Consider the following 25959-nt stretch of genomic DNA (forward strand, 5'->3'; position numbering starts at 1 on the left):
GCTCTTGGAGTTTCTGTTACCTTGGCATTCAAAGGGGCACGGTGACATCTCTGTCGCAGTTTTGTCATGAAGATTTGAGGAGATAAAATAAGCGAGAGCCCGGCGTGTGTGCCATGTAGTAAGTGCTTTGTCAATACTTCCTTCTACCTCCTACCCATCCTTGAATCCCAATGTTGTCTCATGTGTCCTATTTCTGAATGAGCAGGACTGTTGGAGCTCCCTGTGGTCTGAGGGAGGTGCTAGCACTTAATACACGGCAATGACCCTGGAGAGCTTAACTTTTATACTGCATTTTCCCTCCTCTCAGCTCATTCCATCCTCACGATGACCCTACGAGGTGGGATGAGCAGGTGTCATTGCAATAACTTGAGAGAGGAGAAAGCTGAGACTCTGAGCGAGGTGGCAGGGTGGGGCGAGAACCCAGGCACCCAGCTCCTGAAGACCGTGCATCCTTGGTGTGCCACTTGCTTTTGCAGCAGGCAGTGCCCAGAGTGTTAAACACTGTCTGCTCCCGGGGGCCCCCGTGAGGCTCCAGGCCTCCTCCAACTGTCAGGCCCAAACTGGAGGAGCCTTCCCATGACCCCCAGATGCACACAGGTCACCCATGGAACAGATATGTGGAATCGGCCTTTAGCACAGCATTGGAAGGGTGACTTTGTGAAGGATGGCTGGTCACTCCCAGGGCTGGCTCTGATCCACCCGTGAGAAGTAGATTCCCCCTTCCTCAAACAGTGGAGGGTATGGATGCCCAAAGCCAGATTCCTTAGCCTCATTATCCACCTAATTTATAGGATTTGACTCTAAGTAGTGCTTGCCAATTTCCCAAAATCCAAACCACTGCAGAGAGGTGTGGCCTGCCCCCTGCCCCACCGAATGGGCCCAGCCCCCAAGAGATGTCTCGCGAGTTGGTGTGCTCAGCTTCACATTTAATTTTGGATAGGTTTGCAGGAAAAAAAAAAATCACCAACCATTCCTTAAAATATGGTTGCCCTCTAGCCAGGGGCTGCTCAGCAGGCCAGGCCCCAGGAATCAGCTTGTCTGGTGAGCAGCCAGGCCTCTGCCCCTCTGGTTCGCCTATGCCCCTTCCCTGGCTTGCCGGCTTTCATTCTAAGCTGCTCTCCTGTCTCCTGGCAGGATATGACCAGGTTGTAATTTTCCTTCATGATCCTTTTCCCATTTTTCTTTACAAAAAAGGAAATCAACTGTACCGGGTTGCAATAGGGATAAAAGTGGTAATATACAAGAAAGCACTTTACAGATTAAAATGCTATATAAATGGAAGGTATGCTATAACATAAATGAAATATATAATTTAATATCAATGATACAGTATATAAGATACATGGTTTGACTTTAAATAACTGAAACACTTTGGTTCATAGGCTATATAGGTACACTATATAATATGACTTAATTGGGTATATAGTGTGGTTTATAGTATGCACTGTGATCCACTGAATTATATAATCTCTTATGACATATCATATTCCTAGCACAGAGGAAAGTAGAATCGAAATCAGTCAACATTAGGCTATTTTGGCATTCGAAACAAGCCCCAGATTTGTGATTTTAACAGCTGAAGCTGGGAGGGAGAAAACTAAAAATATGTACGAATGAGGAAGATATCTCCATCGACCAGCAATGTGGCCCACTGGGCAGGGGGATCATGGGAAGGCAGAACCCGCAAGAATAAGTCTGGGGACGGGGCGCAGCAGGGAGAGGCCTCTCAGGAGGAGGTGCAAGAGTGGCACTTGGCAGTGATTGTTCCAACTATTTACGAAGCCAGATGAGGAGCTATAGGGCTTGCGGTGGCCCCGTGTCTGCTGATTACCTAGAGATTATATTGATGATGTAATAAAAATTCACTTTGTCTATTAAGTTTCACCAGGACAATCAGGAGAGATTAGATAAAAATCAGAGGAAATGAATAATAGAATGGAGGAGTAAAACCACGAGCCTCACGCCCTGCTATGGGCCCTGTCTGTCCCCCCTTTTCCTCCCCATGATGGGGCGTGAACCGAGAAGCCCCCACCCCAACACCCAAGCCAAGCTGAGCTGAAAATGTCCCCTGCGCTGGGCTGGTCTCAGGGAGGGACTCAGCACTCTGGATATGATGCGGTTTAAGTTTACTGACCATATTTAATATTTGATTAGACCTTTGGCACCACAGCCCCATGGGTGTGCCAGCCCTGCTGGGCGATGGGTAAAGCCATCAGGGCTTCGGCTGCGCGGGTTCCTGTGGTCCTGCAGCATGGGGAGGTGGAGTTCCGTGTCCGCAGCGACACAGATTTAGGCCAGGCAGGCCCGTGCCCCTCTGAATAGCCAGAGGTCTCCCAGCTTCACAGTGTCTCCCTCTGGCCTGGCTGTGCCGGAAATTCCCCTATTAGAGATGTTTCTTCAGGTTACAGCTTGGGCTCTAAAAGGTCCCTGTACGAGGCACGTGTCACCAGAAATGGTAACACATTAATGTCCATTAGCCGCCAGGGACACATCTGCCCAGTTTGATTTGTCAGATCAGCAAGGGGCAGGACTTTGAGAGGATAGAAAAAGGAGGTCACTTTGTGTTGGTGACTGTTGTTCTAAGAAGGCTGGGCGGCCTGAGAGCACCGGGGTTTGGGGCTTGGGGTGGGAGAGGAGAAGCGGCTGCAGGACGGTGGGCTGGGAGGCCGCCGGAAGACCCTCCTTGCAGGGAGCGGAGCTGTGTGGTTACTTCGGCTCCTCTGCAGCCCAGGTCTGCTCCTCTCAGTGAGATGCCAGGTGCCGAGCTCTGTGGAAAGCCTAGAACAGAGGTGTTTCCCTCTCCTAAAGGGTCAACCACAAATAATACGGTGTTTGAAGCCCCCAAATTCACCTCATTTATTCCTGTTGCTTTGGGCTGGGTTTCTCTCCCAGAGACGGGAGAGGCTTCCCCCATGCTCCCCTGCAGTAAATGGGCTGTCCAGGGGCCCTGGCACCATTGCCCGAGTGTGCTGTCCACCCTGGGAGCAGCTCTTCCTGGGACCTACCAAGATTCCTCCGGCTGCAAGAGCAGAACCACCCGCAGGAACTGCTGTCCTCGCGTCGTCCCCACTGCCCGGATGCCTCTTGCCACCTGAGCCGGGGGCCGGCACAGAAGAAGGGCAGAGGGTGTGGGGAGAATCTAACCTCTAGAACCTGAGAGTTTATCGCTTGGGACACTCAGCCGAGTGAGCCTGTGGGGACAATCTGGATGGCTGCTTCGGCGACAAGGAACATAGGCATGGGTTTAGATACTCCACGCGTAATTTTTCAGCCTAAGTGGGCTGCAGTTGGGACAGCTGAAGGACACTGCAGCCCCAAAGCCAGCCCCTGCAGGTTCTGTGTGTCACTGACTTCCTCGGCCATATCGGCAGCCCACCCACCTACTTCTGACCCCCACCTCTTCTCCCTCGGCCAGGCTGGTGGTGGGTCTAGATTTATTCAAAGTGAGAAATTCCTTTGTCCACTAGCCTGAGAATGAGATTTCACTGCAGTGGGACAGAAACAAAACACCATGGAATAAAAAGAAACAAAACAACCGGCCGGTCAGCAATCCAGCCTCCCTGCTCTTTTTCTCATGTGCCGGCCTTGGCTTTCACCAGCCCTTTCTACCTGGGATTCCGAGGGCAAGTCCTCTGGGCAGAAAGCCTGTACCTTTCTTTCATTACTCTCATTTTGGGGTTTTCATTCCCTACACAGGACATTTGCATTGGGTAGTTTTATATTTGTGCATGTGCTACCCTCTACCATTCCCAGCTATTTCATGGTGGTGAGGGTGGGTCCCCACATTCCAAAAAAGAGCTTGACCCTTAGGTCCTTGAATTGCACATGACTCTGGGCCTCCTCAAGGGAGGCCCCATCTGCCCCATCAGACATAAGGCTTCCCCATGGGGGTACATGGCACATCTCCCCCACCAAAATGGAATGTCTTGTATCTCTCTGTTTTGCAGAAACATGCCCCTGCTCCACGGAGGTGAGTATGGGGGCCTGTTCCCCTTGGGGGGGTGGTGGTAGGGAGGGTGTCCCAGAAGCTAGCTGCAGTTGGGTTGATGATGCCTCCACTCTTGCCTCAGCAGGCTTCTCCTCTGGCCTCTGCCAGCTTTGGGGACACTCTCTTCCCAGAGGTGTGGCCTCTGCTGTGGACCAGCCTTTTAAGCATTAGCTCAGCTGAGACAGGTCAGAACATTTAAAGTTAATGTTTTGCTGAGAAACTTGAGAAACAAGGGAGAAACAAAACCAAGGCCTTGCACACAGTGTGAGAAGGGGGAGCGGGTCTCCAGCTCCCTGTGTGTGGCCTGGGGCCCTGCTCCTGTTGACTCTCCTCCGTATGAGTGGTCAGCCATTGTGACCTGGTCCGCCACGTGATCACTCACAGCAGCCTAAGGGTGTGCTTTCCCTGTGCCGAGATACCCACTTTGACGTGTGCTCTCCTCTCTCTGGGGACAGACTCGGCTACCTAGTCCCAGGTGTCGCCCTTTACTCCTTATCCCACTGGATTTCCAAACTTGCCCAACATGATTACAACAGAACTGACTCTAAAATAAATGTAATAATTTACTTATTTAAGTAATCAAGATGAGAGTAAATAGAAAGATCTTGTTTTAATTAATTTTTTTTTTAATTGGAAGAGAAAATGAAACCCTTAATTAAGCCAGTGGCAGCTCTCCTGCTCTGCGTCTCTCTCATTCTGGTGACCAACTGGACTTACGTTGCTGCCCTGGGGCCTCAGCTTGACCTGGGTGCCAGGTGTGCCAAGTGATCACTAATTGATCAGTCCTCCGCCTAGTCCTGTTTCATAGGTGCAGGGTTGTGAACATGGAAGATTCTGGTGCCCTAATGTATAGAATTAAGAATAAAACATACTAAATTATAAATTGCTTATTCATTTTTGAAATGAAACAAAACTCACATGCATACTGAAACCATACAACACGTTCCGGATTTTCTGATTCTCCTCTCGTTTCGTGTGTCTCTCCCGGTGCCCCAGGTTCAGGTCTGACTTGCCTAGTGAGGGATGTGGCCTAGGGTCCCACGCTGCCCACTCAAGCAGGGGACTCCCGTGCAGAAGAAGTGGCCCACCCTCTCCCGTAGGGATAAGGAGTGAGTTTCAGGAGAGGAGTCTGCAGCTCCTAGATGCTGAGCCTGGGCTGCGGCAGGAGAAGCAGCGTCTGGGCATCAGGGGCCGGCGCCTGAGTGCACGAAGTTCCCCCTCTCACCATCAGAGGGCAGGCGACTGCTGAAGGAGAGGGGAGCCCTCCCACACACACGATTTGGGGGACCCTGTCCAAGGTAGGAAAAGGTCTAGAGGCAGGGCCTGGCTTCTGGGCTCTAGGCTGTTCTCCTAGTGCTCCTGAGACCCAGGTTTGGGGCTGAGGAAGGGGCATGGCACTGTGGACGGAGGACAACCTCGTCACCAGGACTCACTCTCTCTATTGGCCCTCTGTGGCCACGCTGAGCCTGTGCTGTGATGGAAGCGAGTTCTGAGATCTGAGAACCGTCCCAGGTGGCCTCAGTAGCTGGGTCTCAGCTAGGAAAGCTGGGTCATTTTCACTGGGGTGGGAGCAAAGAGACTGGCCAAGGTCCTTGGCCAGAGGACTGAGTGTAAGCACCTGGGTGGGACTCTGAGTGTCCATGAGGCCAGGGGACCAGCTTGTCCCTTGGCAGCCCCGGTGTGTAGGTTGAGAGGAAGCAGCCCACGTTAAGGGAGGATTGGATGTGGCTTGTTTGCTGAGACCTAAATGCTCCTCGAGGGAGCACCCAGTCCTAAGAAGCCCCATCTCACATCCCATCCAGAGGCGCCATTTCCTCACATTCATTTACAATCAAAGGCACCTCCCCTGCATCTTAGCAGTCTCTCTCCTATGATCCATCAACACTCCACAATGGGACCTGGCCTCTGAGGCAGGTTCCTTCCGGCTGCCTAGATGACAGGCACTGAGAAGCCCGATTAGCCTTTTTACCGGGCTTCTCTGGCCATCCCTGTTTCCTCTCTCTCTCTCTCAGTAGGCCCCAATCACTGGGAATCTCTCCTTTTCTCCCCCACCCCCCTCAGAACCTGCCAGGTGTTGCCCAGGTCTGACAAGAGGGTCAGGAATCTCCAGAGCTGGGGCTCCCGAGGTCAAGGGAGGAAAGGGTCAGGGGCATGGCCAGAGAGAATTCCAAGGCCAAGGACACATGGCCTTCCCTTTCCTTCCCACTGTGACTGGAGGTGAGCCTCAGTGAGCAATGACTTTCTGAAGTCCAGAACATTCCTGCTCCCACCAGTGATGATGATGGGGCAGGGCCCAAGTCCCTGCCTTAGCGGGTACAAGGCTGCTCTCTGTGCCTCATTCGGTGAGACCAAACCAAGCCAAGTATTGATTTGACAGAAAAATATGGATATGTTGGGTGGATAATGGTTAGGAGATCCTATTTCTTTCTTTTCCTGTTCAGAGAACACCTTTCCTCCACCTCGCCCCACTGGAAAGCAGAGGCCGGATGAGGGCGAGCGTTCTCATCGGTCACCTAGGGACGCCTCCATCCCTCTGGTCTCCTTCCAGGAGTTCAAGACCATGAAGCCTCAGGGAGCAAGGTCCCCTTCTCCCACCACGGCAAGCACTCCCAACATCTTCGCCTCTCCATATATTCTTAGAACTAGTCAATATGATTAATTTTACATGGGCATAATTTCCTGCTGTTGCCGGGGAGTCCTCCCTGCCTCGCGCATCAGCAGTGACATGATACAGTTTCTGGTTATATTGGTCAACCAAGATATTGATATTATTAATAATGGATATCTATATGCTGACCTTTGTCCACACAACTGAATCACTCTGAGCTGGCTGTCACATTTTTTAAGAGGTATTGATAAGCCCATTACTGGAAGGGCACGTATCATCTTAGGTGTGTGCTTTTCACTCACCTTCAAGCATCTACTGTGAAAATCTACCCTGGTCGGATGAGCTAGTGTGGGTATGGTGGCATGTGCAGGAGAGTTATGCTTGTGTGATGAGTGTGTGTGTGTGCGCGGGGGGGCAGACGTGTGTACATGTATATGAGTGTGGACGTGAGTGTGTTTATGAATGTGTGTGTGTGCGACTATTGTGAAGACCAGCCCTTTTAGAGCTGATCAAATAGTCAATTAGAGCATTATAGGGAGGTAGCAGAATCAGAGAGTTCCTACAAATACACTGTGATGTAGTGTTTGATCTTTAGATGCCTCTTGTCTCCTAGGACTTGCGCAGGAGGCTTGGCTTTATAAGGATATTATTAGGTTGATGCCTCGTTCTCTCAATGTACCTGCCAGGCAAGAGATCGCACTCACTGGGAGAAGTCTGGCCAGAAGCAGCCACAGTGAAATGCGCTGAAGTCCATGCTCAGGCTTGACTTTGGGGGCATGCCACCCCAGCCTCAGTCTCTTTCTCTGTGCAGTGGCAGCAGTAAAGCCTACTCTTCTTTCTTAAAACCAGAGAGGGGAATTTTATTCAGCTCCTCCTCTCAACTTTCTGCTCCGAAACTCCCAGTTATGGGAATGCTTGCCTCTCCATGAGGCATTGTTGTTTGTTACACATGGGATTGTGACCCGTTATCTATTAGTAGCATTCTGTGGGGTAACGCACACTTTGTGTGCTCATGTGTGTGTGTTGCACAGGCACGCAGATCTCATTGCTACATCTCTCTGTGATTATTGTCATTCCTACCTGTGTGAACAGTGGTGTCAAGGGCAGTGCCTCTATCAGATCAGTCTACAGAGATCCGTTGCTGTTTGGACCCAGACATGCTCACTTGTCAGGGGAAACTCCTCACTTGGCCCTGTAAAGGGAAGCCAGCTAGCTAGAGAGATCTTTTGGATCCTCAGACATAGTGTGTGAATAAACCAGACATGGATTAATTAGGTGTGACTGCATCATTAAATTAGAATAATGAACAAACAGCCACGTATGGCATTCAAATCTGCCTAGAATGACTCCAAGGGTTGCTTTCAAGTAAGTCACCTGTCAGTTTGTAGGTTTGAGGACTCTGGAGTGAGGTTCCTGTCTTATCTTGAGAAGTAGATTCTTTAGGCATCACCTAACCCCAGGCGAGAACCATCCTTCAATGGGCACCCAGCCTCCACAACTGAATCCAAACAATGACTTGGTTCAATACAGCATCATCTATGTACGCTTCAGCTGTGAGCATTTCTCAGCGTGAAATACGATGGTAGCACAGGTGCTCAAGAGACAGGAGGGAGAAGTTAAGAGGTGTGGGCAGCGGATGTGAAATGTATCGATCCCATAATATTTATGTGGATGTGCACATCAGCTTTTGTGTATGTGTGTGTACACACACACACCTTTTGCATTTCCATGAACTCTTTTCTTCTGTTGACACTCCACATTTTAGCCAGATGTATTTGAAGGTGAACTAAGTTTCCCATTGTGCCATTTTAGAAAGAGCTACTGAACGGCAGTCCCCTGACCTCATAGACAAAACCCCTCACAATCCCCATCCTAGGACTGAGCAGCTGTGCACCAAGAACTGCCTGTCTTTAGCAAAGAGGAGGATGTCAACCGCTAAGAGAGAGGGAAGAAAATGGAAAGGAAGCTTGCTTGCCTGGGCAGGGAGCTGTGGGAGAGTCTAATGCATGGGGGCTTTGTTAGTAAGATCTGTTAAGTATGTAGAAACCTTTGATCTGGAGATGCTCTTAACAAAGGTGATAATTAAAGCTGAGTGTATTGTAATAAAGTAACATCACGGCCAGTTGATGCACTGTCCGGAGCTGGCCTTCGTGTTTGTCATTTAAACTCTTGTTGGAGGCCAGCACATTGTCAATTTTTTTTCTGAGATTTGATCAATATTTTTGGGTGTTCTGTCCTCACGGAACCAGAACTATGTCTGTCTCCGTGAGGGTACCCATTTATTTACATCTTGCAGATGGCCACGTAGGATGTGTTCCTGAGCTGAGCTGCTGGGAATCGCTCTGTGCGAGAGTGTTAGTCAGCTCATGGTGGAGGGGAGATACGAGGGAGAATAACAGAAGCCAAATGTGGAGCAGGTGGAAGGGGAGAAGCCCTGCAAATGCATCGTCCTGAAACATCCCCTTGTACTCACAGAGGGACCCAGAAAGGAGGGCAATTACCCCAGAGCTGCCCACCTGGCTGCCTCGTTGGTTTCTGTGGGCGAGGCTTTGACTCTGGCTTTATACCCACGCGGGGCCACTGGAAACTGAATGAGCTGGGAAGGAGGATGCCCTTAGGGCAAGTATATCAAGTCTGGAAATTCCTTTGCCACCATTTCTACCCCTATCATCATCTTTCTGCCCTGGCATCTTTAACTGCACCCCCATCTTGCCAAATGGAACATGGATCTTTCTCTTCAGATCTCACTTTGGGGTTTGTGAGGGTTACTTTAAATGACAAGGAGAAGAAGGAAAGGAGGGAGATGCAGGATGATGATAAAAAGGCTACAACTAAATTGGGGGCTCCGTTCCTCTCCCTAGGCTATCTGGGTAGGATTGGATGCTTTCTGTGATTCTTGGAGCGGCTGTGTATTTAAAGACCTGCAGAAAAGGCAAAGGTAAAGGGAGTAAATGAGCTTCTCTTTTAGAGAGCCTAAAAGGTGGGCAGCTGGATTCCGGCCACACCCTGCTTGTGTTTTTAGGAAAAATGCAGCATCCTGCTTGGAAGACCCAGCTTGATTGTCATGGCCAAGTCTTGTGTGTGTGTGCGTGCATGTGTGTGTGCACGTGCACACATGTGTGTATGAAAGCACTATAGGAGAAAAGTGAGGCTGGGATGCCAAGGGGCAGAGGGTATGGAAGGGAATGCAGAGGTGGAGGGAATTATCTCTGCAGAGAGTTGGGCTCTGTGGCTGACCACTCAGATCCTGGATGGAAGGTCAGTGCTAAAATGAGTCGATGGGTGAGCAGAAGCAAGCAAGGCTTCAAAGGGCAATGGGTGGGGGGAGATGAAACCTTCTCCAAAACTTGGACTTCTGGCAGGGATATTAGACAGATAAATAAGAGTACACCTCCACGCTGAGACTAAGATCATTGACAAATCCAAGCCGCACGTTCTGAGGTGAAACGTGTGAAATCACAAGGACAGCGTCATCCTTCCCAGATTCTCTCCTTTTCTCCAACAACCACCTTCCTGATCATGCTTACAGCCTTTTAAGATGAAATTACCCCTAACATCATCTCCATGCCACTTACATTAGTCATTTCTTTTCTGTGTGCGTGCACGCAGGCGCGCGTGCGTGCTCACACACACACACGCGCGCGCGCACACACACACACACACACTCACACCCACACCCACACGGGCTGCAGCATCTTCCCTCCCCCAATCCTCCAGTACCCACAGAAACACAGACTTTCACACTCTCTAGCTCTCCTCTCTGCATGTCACATGGGATTTCCCTTCCAAATTCAGAAGCTGCTGCAGTGTCAGCCACCGTCAACCAGTGCTCCCAGCTTTGGGCTGGCACTGTGGCCCTCACAATGTTGTTTTCCTTATTTGGTGGGGCCTCATTCTCTGTTGCATCTCTCTCTCTCCTTTACAGCCTGGCTCCTCCAAACCCTGTTCAGTAGGTCTCCCCTAGGTCAGTTTGAAAACTGACCACCTTCTGATGATGACGTGGAAGGTGTGAGTCGTGCAGTGTTTTCCCCAAATCCATCTGAGGCAAGTAAGACCAGCGCTCGACCAAGGGAGTGGGGTCTTGGATCTCTTCTCGGGGTCACTCGGAAGCTCATCTCCCACCCTGGCGTATAAATTATAATAATAAGGATGATAACGCTAATAATAGTGATAGCGATGGCCATGCTCAAGATGCTGCAGCGTGGCAAGATGGCTGGGTGTCAAGAATACCCTCGGAAACCAGCTCTTTAAAAGCACTGTGATAAGTCTGCAACATGCCTGTGTGGGGAGCATATCTATGGCATACATTTTTGTAATTGTTTTCCTTTGGGTTGTTTTTAAACTATGACTTCACTCAAGAAAAGCTTTTCTTTTCTGTTTTATTTTGGTTTTGTGTTTGAGAAACCACAAACATCCAGCCAACTGGAGCAGGTGGAGAGAGTGAAAGTATGCCAAGGGGTTCTTTCAACCCAATCTAGAATTCCCATTAAAGCTGAGGGGGGGAAAGAGAGTTAACATCTCCCTGTCGAATTGCAGTGAAATCTAGGCCAGCTCTGGTTCCCATATGTGTGGGATGCGCTTAGTCATGCTTGCGCATGGATGCATATACGTGTACATGTGCATATTAACTTATCTGTGTATGTTGATTCCAAGGAGTCTGTTTAAAAGATAAATGAAATCATGCACAAGCAGCAAATAACCACCAGTCTCTTAAATAAATCAATCATTTCCCAATAATTTTTTCCTTGCTTCTAAATGGTATATTTATCAACATCTGGAACGTGAAGATTTTTTAAGGAGGCCGTTGCTTTGGTTTACTTTAGTTTTGCAATGATTACTATTGCTCACGTTCTTTAGTAAAACTTATTTTTAAAAAACATTTTTCTTATAACAATGATCCCGTTTTCCACATCTCTTTCTCACAAAGCATATCTTTCTTTTAAAAACTATAGGTGTGTGCCCAGCTGTTCTACCAGTGTCTTTTTCCCTGGATAGAAAAGAAGTTTTATTTCTTAAAGTATTTTTTTTTTTTATAAAAAAAGATCATCTTAATCGAGCTGATGCCCATGCTGATACTTCAGCTTTACTGTCTCTTGGACTCATTTGAAAACAGAAATCAGATAGAGCCTCGCTGGCTTTACTTCACCTATCTCAGGGGGAAAAAACAACCACAACAACAAAACAACGAGCCCTCTCAGCTAAAGCCAAGTGGCGGGAACTTCACGTTCTGAGAATTGTTACATCTTACGTGAAAATACAAAGCACAATTTTATGAAGATGATCATAAATCACCAAAACATGAGGATAATCTTCGCCCTTTCCCTTTCTCCCAGATATACCCCAAATCATGGGGCTTTAGGCATTTCTTACTCAGATACTGTTGAAATGAGATGTTGTGCATCTGGTGATAAGTGTAATTTAAAATGATATACTCTCCAATGCTCAATCCACAGAGGGTCCATTACTCTGTTCCCACCCTTGCTCCGGATGTAGTGTGAAAGTATGAGAGGCTGAAGTTCCTGCAGTTGTGGCTCCTGGGTTGGAAGCCCCTGGACTGCCAGTAGAGTAGATTTTCTTCCACACAGCAAGGGGAAATCTTAATGCAGAGTGGTTACCCAGGCCACAGATGTGTTCCGACTGGTTAACAAGAGGGACTTGGCTGTTTATATTAAAATGCATTGCAGGCTCCAGAAACAAGCACACATCAGTAGTAAAGACTGTTTAAACCTTTGGGGACAACCTTATGTTTAGATTACATTAATTCATAAATATTATACTAAATACCACTTAAATTGGACTTAAATGACTTCAAAGATAACGCATTATAATATGGCTATCCAGAGAGCACTAGTCTTTATGTCTCCCAGTAACTCAGTCTTTGCTGCCTCCTATCCTGCTAGACAAGACCAAAGTTATGAATGGATTGTGGGCTTGTTCATGTTTGATCCATTAATTGTGTATGTGTGTGTATGTATATGTTAGCAGGCATGGGTATGTGTGTGTATATATATACTTGTATACATTTTAAGCCACTGCTTCTGTTTGTTTTCCAGGGAATAAAATGAAGAAAAGAGCAATAAATAAAAAGTGAGATAAGGTAAGAATTAGACCAGTGGGTGACCTGTTCCCTTCTCCGAGAAAGAAAAATTCTATAGGAAGGGGCAAAATCGGTCCTCAGCTCACTTCTGCTGCTACCCTGGGAGTTTGCCTGTCTCTTCTTTAATCAATAGTACAATGTCTTTCTTTTTGGAGCCTGAAAAAAATAATCTTTCTCAAAGTGCTTCTAATGGGGGAAAAAAAGAAGGCTCAGAGTTAGCCGTGAGAGTTTGCATTAAACTAGGTTTTCTTCTTTAGGTATTGTTTCTTCAAATTGTAATTCTTGGCTTTTTGTTTTTTTCCCCCCTCTCTCTGCCTAGCACCCAGATCTCCCCCTGCCCAATTGCTTTTTGCTCTCAAGGGGGTGAATTCACCTTTATAATAATTACCCCAGTCCATATCCACTATTTGCTGCCTCTCCATCCCAACAGCCTTTCTCTGATACGGCTGGGTTTGCTCCACAGCACCCACTCACTCCCTCCTCCACAGACTCCCAATTTGACTGGAGTAATTGCCTTTTAAGGTTCACTCTACGCATGGCAGGTATTCCATTAACCCTTAGAAGTCCTTCCCTCTTTAGTTACCTGAAATGGCAGATGGCCAACAAATGGATATCCATCTGAAATCTCATGCATTTAATTTTTACTTATTTTTTCTTTTCATTTTTCTTTCTTTTCTTTTCTTTCTTTCTTTCTTTCTTTCTTTCTTTCTTTCTTTCTTTCTCTCACTCTCTCCTTCCTTCCTTCCTTCCTTCCTTCCTTCCTTCCTTCCTTCCTTCCTTCCTTTTTTTCTTTCCCAATACCACATATATCCCATCCACACTGGAGACCACTATCTTGAGATGTCTCTCAATTTTATCCCAGTATGGTGTCTTAGAAGTTACATATACAAAAAGAGGAGAGAAAGAGCCACAGATATCCCCCGAAACAAGGCTTAACAAAGGTATATTTCTATCCCTAGCTTCATGTTGTCATTTAGAGTTGGGGAAAATCTAGGAGCCAAATGCAACTCTTACTCTTATAGCCTCATCATGCTTTTGACTTAACAGTAATTAATCACCAATGGAAAGTGGGTAATTTTTTAAGGTGGCCGGAGGCTTATTTTATCAGGATTAGCTAATAAATCAGGCTGTATCACTGAAGGAGGAGTTCAAACTCTTCTAGGACTGAATAAACCAGACCTCAGAAACTGTCTCATTTTTTCAGCTCTCCCAGAGCTTCCAGGCACTGAGACATTGTGGCTCAACCTTGCCTATAAAAATCGAAGGGAAGAAGAAGCAGGAAGTTTCATAGGGAAAAATATGTGCTCAGTCTCTGAAGGGTGAGCTGCGACAAGGCACCCAGCATGCCGAAGCCAACAGGCCTGCCTGTGATGAACTGAGTCAGTTTAGGGGAAGAATTATTTAGAAAATGAAGTTTTCCTTGTTGTAGGAACACTGGTTAGATTTGTGTATGTATATATGTGATATTATACATATGATATAACTATATCATAACCTTTTCTACCTTCCTTATACAAATGATGACAATTCTACTTCTTTGTTACAATACAAGGGAGCCCAAATAACATCAGAAACAGTAATGATCCCAGCAAGAAGGGATAGTGAGAAGAAACGAAGGAATGTTGTTAAAGTTAATCTTAATTCGAAAAAAAGAAGCAAATAAAGTGCTCCAACCCAGATCTCACAGGAAGCTCAGCTCTTCACAACTGTCTTTTGCCTCTAGTGGGTTCTGATTTTTTTTCTAACTTGAAAATCTCAAATCATCACAAGAACTGATCATTAAGATGAGCAAAGGAATTCCCTACCTATGCTTTTTAATTTTAATTATTACTCTTTTTAAACCTGGGGACTTATTAGAATGACAAAGGTGTGGTACAATCCTAGATTAGCTTCTAGGGAGCTTGATTGGAAAGGGAAAAACTACATAGATATGGTTGACTTGAGAGGGGAGAAAAGGAAACAAATTTCGAACACTGCCTCCCCATTCCACCTTTCCAGTTTCTCTTCTGAATAGACAGACATTTTCTCCATATTGGATAAAGGTTGGTTTCTTTCTCTATTACAGCCCCCACCCTCACCCCACCCCAACAAACCTAGTATATTTCCATTCTTCTGTGTTTTTGTGCTACTCAACATGCCATTAACTTTAAGATTTACTCCTCAGCAGGCAAGCTGGAAGATGCTAAAGCCAATAAAAACTGCTCTCTGGGACTCCAACTATGAAGAGTTTGGAGCTGTGCTTAGTATTCGGATGAAGGGAGGGCTGGAGAAAGAGGGAGGTTGTGATAGTGAAAACCACTGCTGCTTAGAGAGCCAGACAGCTCCGTGCTCTGCACCTAATGTGCCGGAGGATCAGCTCTGTTCATAGCCCATTTGTGGCCAAGGATGAGGCGGCTCTGTGTGTGTGTGTGTGTGTGTGTGTGCATGTGCGTGTGTGTTTTCATCCTTAAAACCACCACCTCTAACACAGCATCTTCAGTGGCTCTCCACACTACTGTTTATTAAAAACAGAATGTCCACACACATCCTTTACAACTTCCATAGCCTGGTGCTCCTTCCTTGCCTGACAATCAATCTCTCTCAGAGAGCATTTAACTTGCCCACACAGCTCCAGCCCCAATTAATCCCCACTGCACATCCTATATATTACTGTTAGGGAGGAAAGCACTGGGCTAATTTCGTCACCCACCAGCCACCCACACACGTTCTACAACCGAACACATTTGGGGCTCTGCTTTAAAGATAATAAAACAAGGAGAAAACAGGAAGGCTGCAGACAATTCCCATGACCACTTCCTAAAAAGTTACTGGATTTTAATTCTTTGATTATTCTGTCTCCCCTCCCCCAAGCATTCACTAGCCACGATTGCTTCAAGGGAGAGAAATAATGTACTATAAACCTCTCTGCATGGTGAGTTTGGGATAATTTAGGCTACACCTTCAAAACGCGTATCTTGCACACACAGATTTCCCCCCACAAGCCTCACTTTCCTGAAAAGGGGATCGTTCAGGCTTGCCCAACTCCCCACTCCACCCTGGGGATAGCTGGTTCCTTGTTAATTCTTGCCTTAGGTTCTGTCCCTCCTTCCTTCAAACATCCAATCCCCCTCCCCCACTACTAACACCACAACCGGATTATTGAGGTACACAGCTCTATAGGGAGAGTTTACTGTTAAACTGATAAGCGAAATAAAAATAGCTCTTTAAATTTGTCACCTCACTCCTTTTTTAGACGGCTGCGCTCCTGCTACTCTGGCCCGGAGCGGAGAAGGAGGAGACCATCGCCTCTTAGTATTTTCAGCACCACAGCGATGGACAGCACCCGCGATCCCTGGCCGGCTGAGCGCCTGCCAGTCTGCTCAGCGTCCCGGGCTCTGCCGGTGCAGATGTCCCCATCCCAACCATTCAAGTCGCTGTACCCAAAAATCCAAGCCCCGTTTCCCTTTGATCCTGTCTTTCTCTTCTTCTTCTGCTCCCACTGCTCTCTCCACGGCACCGCTTCTATCAGCTCCTCGCCCCAAACCCAGCCTTGCCCCAGAGAACAGCTCCCCACGCACCCCAGTCCTGGTCTCTGCTGCCCGAGCGCCTCCCTCCTCGGTGTCCGCCCGAGGCTCCCTCTCGCGCCGTCTCTCGTTAGTCAGTCGCCTGCCGGCCGGCCGGCCGGCCCGCCCGCTCCTTCTCCACAGCAAAGTTGGGAGGGAAAGGTGCACTCACCTTTGTGCATGCCTGTGAACCTGTCCTTCAGAACCGTAAGCTCGTAGATCTTGCCGAACTCCTCGAAGAGGGGCTTGAGGTCTTTCTCATCCAGGTTGCGGGGGATCTGCCCAATGAACAGCTTGATGGCATCGTGGTCCTTCATGGGAATGGTCGACGGGTTCCCCGGGCTGTGGCTTAATCCGTTCATGTGCCCGGCGCTACCCGGGCTGCTGCCGAGCCCGTTGGTACTGAGGCTCGCGTTGTCAGCCTGTCCGTTTGCTAACGTGGCCATCTTTATATACATAGAGAAAATCTTCTTTCCTTTTATTCTTTCTCGCTCGCACTCTCTCGCTCCTCTCCCTCGCAAGCTCGCTCGCGCTCACACACGCACACACATACACACACTCGGGTTCTCTTCCCCTCGGTTTCTCTATACCTCGCTCTCCTCTCGCTCTCTGCTCTCTTTCTCTCTTCTCTCGCTCGCTCGCGCTCGCGCTCTCTCTCTCCTCTCCCCCCTCTCTCTCTCCCTCCCGCTCCTCTCTTCTCTCTCTCTCTCTCTCTCTCTCTCTCTCTCTCTCTCTCTCTCTCTCTCTTTCGGTCTGATCTGATTTTTTTTTTTTTTTTTTTTTTTTACATTGAACAGACAGGATCTCTGTCCTTTCCGTTTAAACAGGCTGGACCAGTTCAAGTTCCCAGTCAGACCAGGGGTGGGGGCGGCGAGTGTGCGCGCGCAAAGGAGGGGGGCCCGGAGACCTGAGAGGGCACGATGTTGGGGGGGGGCTCCCGCCTGGCAGCGGGCGGCGGCCGGCAGCTGGGCGGTGTGGGGCGGCGCCGGCTTTGCGCGCCTCCCCCGTCGGCGGCCCCGGCGAGCGGCGGTGGTACAGTCCGAGACAGCCCCCGGCTATAAATAGCGCCAGGCGCATGGCTCTTCGGGAGGCGCTGAGATTCCGGCGCGGCGGCAGCGGGGAGCGGGTGCATGTTAGGAATCGGGCTGCTGGCCTCTTCTTTGCCTTTTGGGGGTTCTTTTTGTTACAGCAGCAGGTGCTACTTTTTATATTTTAAAAACATAGGTTTCCATTTTCGTGTGGGTATGTAGGGTGGCGTTATCCATTGAGCTGCGCTCTATTAGGGTGCCAGGCGCGCGAAGCAAAGGCAGGGACGGCGGGCGGGGCAGCGGCGAAGGCGGCGGCGGAATGGGCAATTTTCTCTCCCATCTGGTTCCCTGTATTTATTTATTTAGACTAGAAAAAGCGAGCCGGCTTGGAGGGAGTCCGCCCAGCGATCCGAGTGCGCATTGATCAGTGTTGAGAGAAAAAAAGCTACAAAAATATATATTATGTGGATAATCTATAGACAAGAGCTCTTTCGCGCGCGCGCGCGCTGTCTCTCCGTCTCTTTCCGCTTTTTTCCTCCTCGCATTCCCAACCTGCCAGAGCAGCCCCAAATCTTCGCCCTCCCGTAGGGCATTTACCGCCTCCTAAGCCACCTGGGAGGAAAAGACTGGGAAGCGGTTGGGCCGCGCTGGGGGGGCGGGACGGGGCGTATCGGTTTGGGGCCTGACCCTCGTCCCAGCCCGCTTGCAAAGGCTGGAGGTGTGTGGTTCCGTCCCGGACTGCCTCCTCCGCCCCGAAGAGCGGCGGCTGGTCCGGCAGGCTGCTGGCGGGAGGAAGGTAGGAGCCGGGCGCCTCGGCCCGCTCGCCCGCGGGGAAGGTGGCAGGCTCTGGGCTCGGTGGTCAGTGCGAGGGACCGGCTTGATTTTGCCCTTGTCTGCTTTATTGGTTCGAATCGAAAAATAAAAAAAAATTTTTTCTTAATCTATTATCAAAGTAATAAAGACCTCGACGCTTTCCGGGCTGCAGCCGGACCCAGACTGGCGCGCCGTGCGCTGCCCCACAGGCTTCTTTTGCTACACCTCCCGCTCCAGAAGTGCGAGCCAGGGAGTCGCGTCTGTGGGCGAGAACCAAGGGTCCGGCCACCCAGCCCGGACTCCGCTGGGTTGCCCGCCGGGCTCGCCGGGGCTAGAATATCGGCTGCGCGGGAAGGGGAGTGGCTGGTGCGGGAGCCGGGTCCAAGCAGCCCCGCCTCTGGGGGTGAATGCTGGTGGTGAACTTGGGTTGGGAGAGCAGATTTTCATTTTAATGATGTTTACCTGCACCCCATCTTCTCCCACAGTTGCTTTTCCAGGGCAGCCTCTTCTTGGCTTCAGAAGCCAGCAAATTAAAATAACGCGCTGCTCCCCCGCGGGTTTCAGAGCAGAGCTTCTGGCCTGACCCTGGCCCGGCCCCCACCACCCCTTTCGAGTGTTCTGGGTTTCTCTTTTCTTGTCCTCGGATTACATGACGTTACTAGACGATATGTTTAAAATTTTATTTAAAGAAATGAAACCCCAGCTGCCTGAAAACAGAGACCAAGCCCGTTTGGTACAACCACAACGCGGAGCTCTCCAGCACCCGAAGGAGGCCTGAGGAGGCCCTGAGGTTTGCAGGCCCAGGGCCCACCTGGGACACCTCTCCCGGAGGATCTTGGGCCCAAACAACACAGCAAGTATAATCTGAGAACTGTGGAACTACATCCTTTCATTTTAAGATTCTCCTGCCTTTGCTTGATGGAATAGTGTGTAAGTACAGTTGATTCATAACTCGGTTCCCGGGCTTACATTATCCATTACATTATGATGGCCTAAGAATCACCCAAGTTGATGGAATCAAACAGAAACTCACACAGAGAGCCTCTCTGCCATGTGGCTGTGCGCTTGGTGTGCCTGTGAAGTGCTGTGATGAGGTGTATATCTCTGGTAGGCACATATAAGTTCTGAGTGTGTGGCTTGGAAGTATGTGTATATGTGTCATCAAGACTGTGGGTGCTTGTGTGGATGTAATGTGGATATGTACATAGACCCTGTTTGTATCCATACTCTGCCCCCGTGTGTGTGCGCGCGTGCGTGCACGCCCACCGGGCTGAGACCTCCTTCCTTTTCCCTCAGGACACATCAGCAGAGACCAATAACTTTGTCCAAAATATCTCCTCCAACATCGTCTGTGGTACTGGCGCTTACCATTCAGGATCGCACAACAGAAGTGGAATATATTTTCTGCCGTAATAGGGGAGTTTAGGAGAATAATTCCTGCTTGAGGTCTCTTTCTCTCTCTGCCTCCCACCTGCTTAAAGTGAAGTAAGAACATGGGGAAGTGAAGGGAGCAAGCTGAGTGGCTGGGGAAAGAGGGACCTGCATAGGAGAGGGTGGCCGAGGTTCACCCTCCACTCTTCCTGCCATCAGCCTAGACTTCATTCAAGTAAGTTATTCACAGGTGTTTCATTATTTATATTATTATTAATAATAGGCAATACATAAATAAAAGCAGTCACTGGGCAGGAGTGGGTGGGAGAGGAGTTGTTAATGAAAGGGGGCATCTGGTTATTTCAGATGCCTGTGAAAACTCCATATGGCATAGCACCAACTCCCTCTGGGACTACGCCTCTGCCCCCCTGCACCATGGCCCCCTCCCTATGTCTTTCCACATATGGATGCAAAGCTATGGAGAGCTCCTTTAGGGAAAGGTTCCTCGTCCTCCTATCTCTACCACCTGATTTGGATTTCGGCTGTCTCCCATTAGGGGGTTACACATTCCTCACCTCTCAGCTTTCAGATGTTTGGTGAAATGCACCCCCTACCCCCCACCAGCTTGCTGGGGCAGAAGCAACCCGGACACCAGTCCGCATATAACTGAGCCCCATATAACTGATTTGTTAAAGCATTGATCTCTCAAAGGTACCGAGCTGGATTTCTTAGGCTCCCACCTCTCTGCCACGGCAGAGTGTTGGGGATAAAGTAATACACACAGGTATCTCTAATGCAATAAAGAACAGAGCCCCTGAGAAAATTGTAAGGAACACAGTAGGTTGGCTCTTTTGTATCCTTGCCCTTGATATCTAGAAAGACTTGAGCTATTTTTATTTTAAACCTTAGATCATCAAAGAGAAATGTAATTAGGGAAAGATGGGGGCAAAGTATTACTGTGACATTTAAACAGATTTAAAACTTTTTCTCTAAGTGCCACTTCATGGCCACAATTATTCAATCCACTGAGAGGGAGAAGGCTGGGAAATGGAAGTGAGAGCTGGAAACATTGCTTCTCATTTTCTCTCTGTGCTTGGGGTTTACATTTTGTTGCTGATTCATTTTGGGGGTGTCAGGAAGCCCCCTTCGATGTGGATTTTGGCTCAGATGGTGTAATTATGCAGGCATTGCCATTGCCTCCTGCTACTCACTTCCCTTTGCTCCTCTTCTTCAAGGAGAAGGGAAGCCTTCTTTGTGTTCTGCTCCACTCTGAACCACCATCACTCTCTTCCTTCTGGCACCCACTGAAACACATTCCACGTCCCTGGCTGTGGCCACACATCCTCAGACCTGCTTTGGCTCTCCAGCCTGTGAATTTTTCTCTCCAGATTGTAAACTGGTAGAGGGTAGGAACCCAGTAATCGGATCCCTCCTCCTCTACAGCCCTCTCGACAGGCACGGGCACACAATAAATAGGTCCTCAGGATGGAGTTTCTAGACACCAAAGGTGAATCTGACTTTGGTATATGTTGGGGGTCAAGGCTGTATTCATTCGTTCGGGTCCTAAGGATGGGAAGCTGCAGGGACCTAGGCAGACTATCTGCCACAAGGCATTCAGAACTCAGGGTGAGAATAAGCAGTTTAAGACACATACCATAGTTAAGCTTCCCAAGGGTGTATGGCTTGACTTGGAGGCATCATCACTCAGTCATTCTTCCATTCATCTAGCCCTCCCAGTCTCCCACTGGAAGCAGCAAAGGTCAGGCTGGGAAGAATCTACTGTTTAGTTAGAGAGACCAAAATCACACCAAGTGAAAAGCCCCAGAACAGCAAATGACAACAGATGGTTAAATGTCTTCCAGGCCTGGGGAGTTCTACATTTGAGAAAACAGAAAGCTATCCAAGTTTTGTGTGATGATCTGTGAATGGGGTAGCAGCCTTGAGGAGAGAGGGACCCTTATGAAGGCAGGATGCAGAAGATGGTTGATAGCTAGAAAGCTGGATGATGGCCTGGCCTTAGGGCTAGGAGGGTAAGAAGCTGCTGGTTCTCAAGGTTATATTGAGAACAAGCTTAAAACAGAGCTGTGATCTGCATGGGACTTCCCTAACAGAGACCATACCTGTGATTAAACTTCTCTATGGTCTCTATAGATTGACTGCTCTGCCCAGACCTGCAGAGGGCAGTGAGGGTAGGCTGGAGAGAGGGAGATCCACTTGCTCTCTTTAGAGAACTCAAGCATTGTTTGGGTAAAGAGACTGGCTTAGAGAGCTGAGTAATCACACATGGGCACAACCCAACCAAATAAAAGATGTTGAGGATGTGTGCCAGGATACTCTAGAGAAGGTGGAGCTCATGTGGGCAGAAGCACCCAGGGAAGGCTTTCTGGTGGAGAGTGCTGGCCCTGCAGGAAGGGGTGGTTCAGCTTGGAAGAGGAGGGAGCTTGAAGCAGTGGGTGGAGTTGCCAGGCCTGAACCGGGGAAAGGCTCTAGGTTCTTGCATGATGGTGAGAAGGTGGAGGCTTCTAGAGGGGGCTTCTATGTGGAGGTAGGCTGGGTGGGCAAGATGGGGGCTGTGAAGGCAGCCTCAGTATTCTCCACAAACCTAGGGCTTCTCTGTCCTTGAATAATTAGGGAAGATTTAGTGCTATAAAGAATAATTGAGGTGGGAAGGGAGGAGGAAAACAGTCTTTACCTTCTCTCAGTTAATATTAGCAGCCTTTAGCCACCAAGAGTAGATGATTGAAGGGCTCCTCTGTCCTGAGTCCACAGCAGGCCTGGCTAGGGGAGCAAACTCACACAAGGGGACTCACAAGAATGATGCTCATGTTTCGAGAAACCCAGGGGCTCCCCAGGAGGGAATAGGTTGCCTCCAGAACTCAGGTGCCAGGGCTGGTGAGAAAGGGGCCTCTGGGCTTTCTTGCTCACTGGCTAAGCCCCAGGGACATATGGTCTTGGTCTTGTGGTGGCTTCTGGGCCCTAGAAAGTGGTGAGGAATGCTTTTAGGAGTCTCTAGGCCTTTGGGTCAGCAGAGATGTGCCTTTCATGGCCCTGTTTCAGGGTTCCGCGTGAACCTGGGGCTTCGCCTCACTTTTGCTGAAGGTGGACAGGAAACGGAAAGGCAGCGATAGAGGCGCGAGAAAGGGACCGGAAGTCATGGACCGGAAATCGCAGCCGAGCATCCTGCGTGGTGGGGATGAGAGAGCCAGAAATCCGCAGAAGGGACCCGCTGCGTCGTTGCTCTCCTAGGCCTCAGCTTTCTCCTCTGTAAAATGGAGACTGTGAGTTTTTCTTCTGTCCTCCTTTCCTCCCTCACTTCGCATCAAAGAAGGTGAGACAGTGGTGTATTTGTGAGGCAGCTGACTCAATGTTCTTGTAAAAAAATTAAGGTGAGAGTAGGGATGGAGGGTTCAAATGGGCTGCAGAAAGGTGCAGATAAAGATAACCTGGGTGCACTGAAGGGTTAGGAATTTTCTCCTTAACTTTCCCAAAGAATTTACATTTTTTTTAAAAGGAGCTCTGGCCAGGTAGCATGCGGTCCAACGGAAGTAGGCGCTTACAGCTGCATTTAGGTAAAGGGGGGCGGAACCAGACTGCCTGGCCTCAAGCCCTGCCTCTCTCACTCGCTAGCTCTGTGACCTCGGGCAGGTTATTTCATCTCTTTGTGGCTCAGTTTCCTATCTGTAAGATAGGAAGAGGACTAGAACCTACCTCATAAAGTTGGTATGAGGATTAAATGAGCAAATGCAGGTAAAGTGCTTAGATCATTGTCAGGCCAGCCAATATTATTGGAACATCACTAATTGGCTGCAGAGGGCTGAGGGCTTGCTGAGGAGCACCCGCATCCACTCCCATCATATCTGTCAAAGACGGAGGGGTGTCCCTCTCTGTCTGGGGCCTGACTTCGGCCCGTAGTGGGTGTCCTCACTTGCAGGACTATTTCTCAAGGTGCTCCGGGGGGTGGGAAGCCTTCCAGAGGGCAAGGCCCACATCACTGCCTCTTTTTGGGGCCTGCTTTAGGTACCTGCTTCCAGCACTCAGTGGCCCCTTCTTACCTGAGAGGTGTTGCCACAGCAAGTCCTTTTAATTGTGATGTTTTACTAATTAGTTTTTAATTATGTTAATTTATTGTACATGAGCCCTGAGGTTTTCAGATACTGGGTTCACTTTAGAAACTGAAATCATAAGTTGTATTTATTACACACACATTGCTGTGGGTAAATGTCACTTTATCGTGGTCACAATTTCTCTCATAATATTGCTTGATCAACAGCTTCGACCCGGCCTCTCTAACCTTCATTCTTCCAGCCACTACTGGGCTCCACAGAATACCCCACAATCCTGATAGAGTTGGGGTTAAGAAACTTAGTATCCACAGGCTCTGCAGATGACATGAATGAGTGAGGTGGCTGGGTGGGGACACAGGGAGACCCTAACTGGACAGGGGTTCAGGAAGGTGAAGCTGCAGGACATTTCTACCAGGCTAGATATTCAGAGGGTTGTTATGGGGGTCTTAGACTCACTTGCTTAGGGGGACCCCTCCTGTTCACTCACCCAGCAGCTGGGTGCTGACAAGAGCTTGAAAAGGAGGCTGCACATACATAACCTGAGGAGAGGAAAGGACAGGCTGGTGATGAGGATGGAGAGGGCACGTAGGCAGTCGAGTTAGGCACTGCAGGCCATGAATGATGTTGGCTTGTGTTCTGGGGGTGGCAGGTGACCATGGGGCAAGGAGTTTGCATCAGGGCCCACTTATAGGAAAGACAAGGTAGGAACTCACCAACCATATGCTGATGATTGCTGCTGATAACACGAAAAGTGCAGTCAATGTCACAAGACAGGGACAAAGAAGACACCTGGGTATTTACGAAGGATGAATGAGAAGGGAGAAATCACCCCTGGTCCAATACATGTGCTGAATAAGAAGGGCACTGTATCAGGCCCATTTTCCATAGATCATTTCTACGTTCAAAGGATGAAGGTTTGCTACCGCTCAATTTAAAGAAGATGCTACAGGTTTTCAAGAAGCACCTCCCCCCAAAATAATTTACAGATAGCAGCCTTCTTTTAGTAAATTTAAAGTCTTTCAAAGTGTGTATGTAAAGTTTTATATATAAATTCTGGTGTCTTACTAAACAGACACACTAATATAAATTTTGCTCAAAGAGTAAAATTTAAAGAACTATAATCTATGAATACAACTAGGCATTTATTGCTTAAAAATATGTATGCAGGACTTAAGCTACTGTACTATATGTAAATACATGCATAGGTGCACACATGGTGTGTAGAAAGAGTTTGGACTTTGGAACCAGACATCTTTAATTTACCTACCATGTGAGTTATGCTCTCAGTCTCAGTTTTCTCATCTGAAACATGGGCGTAATAACACTGCATGATTGTCAGAGGTAATAAATTACTAAAAGAGGTAATAAATATTTAGTGCTTACCATAGTTGGTACCCAGTAAATGTTAGCTATGATTATTATGAGTGCATTCATTAAGAAGTAAACTGATTCTCTCCCTTTCAGGTATAAATATAAGCTGTAGCATTTAGAATGTGTGTGGCCAGACATGGAGATTTTCTATGGAAGAGGATAGCTGGGCTTTCTCCTCAGTGGTCCTCCCAGTATGGTGGGAAGATGAGAGGGCTCTAAGTCTCTAGTTGTGGGTACAATGTTGTGTGAGGGATTTGAGGGAGTGGAGCCTGTGTAAGGGAGGGGCCCCATGAGTTTCATCCAACGCAGAAGCTCAGTGATTCCCAACTGTATTCAGGCTTAGAAAGTGGGCCACATGTAGCACATACCTACCGTTCCCTGTCCCCACTGTCAGGGAGTCTGCACCCACATATCTGCATTCCCTGGCATACAGGAGGCTCCTACACAGGCCTGCATGACCCACCCCCCTCCCCAGGAATGGGAAAGGTGGGCAAGCTCTGTGACTCATTCCCTGGCTCCGTGCCCTCTTGCTGAGTCACAGTGTAATTGATCCCTCCCTGCACCAGGTTTGTGCTCTCATGTGACCCAAAGCAGGGTCATTTCTAGACCAGCCAGGGCTGGGGAGGCCTGGCTGGGAAGAGGTGATTCCAGGAGAGAGGGAAGGCAGTGAGAACCTGAGGATGGCATTGAGCTGATGTTCCTGGATTTCTGCTGAGGTGTTATGTTTGGAGCAGTTGGGAGTTGGTCCATCACCCACTAACATATATGTTCTTTCCTTGGTATGTCCCCATCAGGGTACAGCTGTCTCTGTAAAAGTTGCCTACGGGAAATAATAAAAGGAGTGGTTTGATGTCTGGGAATATTCTTGAAGGTGTTCATGGTGTTTGTGCTTCTGAGACGAATGTACTTCATCCTTGTTTCCAAAATGAATTATGAGCTTAGAGGAGCTGAGGACTGGGAAGCAGGAGGTAGGGGTGTGTGAACCACACATTATACGAGGGCAGTGTCACTTCTTAGGGCTCAACCTCATGCTACCCTTGGCCCTGAAAGAGAAGAATCACCTCTCAAACTGAAGAA

At 48.7% G+C, this 25959-nt stretch overlaps 1 protein-coding gene and 1 long non-coding RNA gene across 52 annotated transcripts in view; one reads left to right on the forward strand and one right to left on the reverse strand.

The window, feature by feature from the left end:
- The window catches only part of CELF4 (CUGBP Elav-like family member 4), a 289057-nt gene extending 272104 nt beyond the window's left edge, over positions 1-16953 (reverse strand). For 27 of the 50 annotated variants that reach the window (XM_036229982.1, XM_016158062.2, XM_036229986.1 and 24 more), the window contains exon 1: positions 16408-16861. In XM_036229982.1, the coding sequence (XP_036085875.1) occupies positions 16408-16693 (286 nt within the window). In that variant the 5' untranslated portion in view covers positions 16694-16861. Of the gene's footprint in view, positions 1-16407 lie in introns of all 50 variants that reach the window. The other 23 variants (XM_036229976.1, XM_016158046.2, XM_016158047.2 and 20 more) reach the window with 1 other exon arrangement.
- Positions 16954-17345: 392 nt separating this feature from the next.
- The window catches only part of LOC107517388, a 288260-nt gene continuing 279646 nt past the window's right edge, over positions 17346-25959 (forward strand). For both annotated transcript variants that reach the window (XR_001598494.2, XR_001598496.2), the window contains exons 1-2: positions 17346-17430; positions 18766-19006. This is a non-coding gene — a long non-coding RNA (uncharacterized LOC107517388). The remainder of the gene's footprint in view (positions 17431-18765; positions 19007-25959) is intronic.

Source organism: Rousettus aegyptiacus, unplaced genomic scaffold, assembly GCF_014176215.1.
Source record: "Rousettus aegyptiacus isolate mRouAeg1 unplaced genomic scaffold, mRouAeg1.p scaffold_m13_p_12, whole genome shotgun sequence".
NCBI classification, from domain to species: Eukaryota; Metazoa; Chordata; class Mammalia; order Chiroptera; family Pteropodidae; genus Rousettus; species Rousettus aegyptiacus.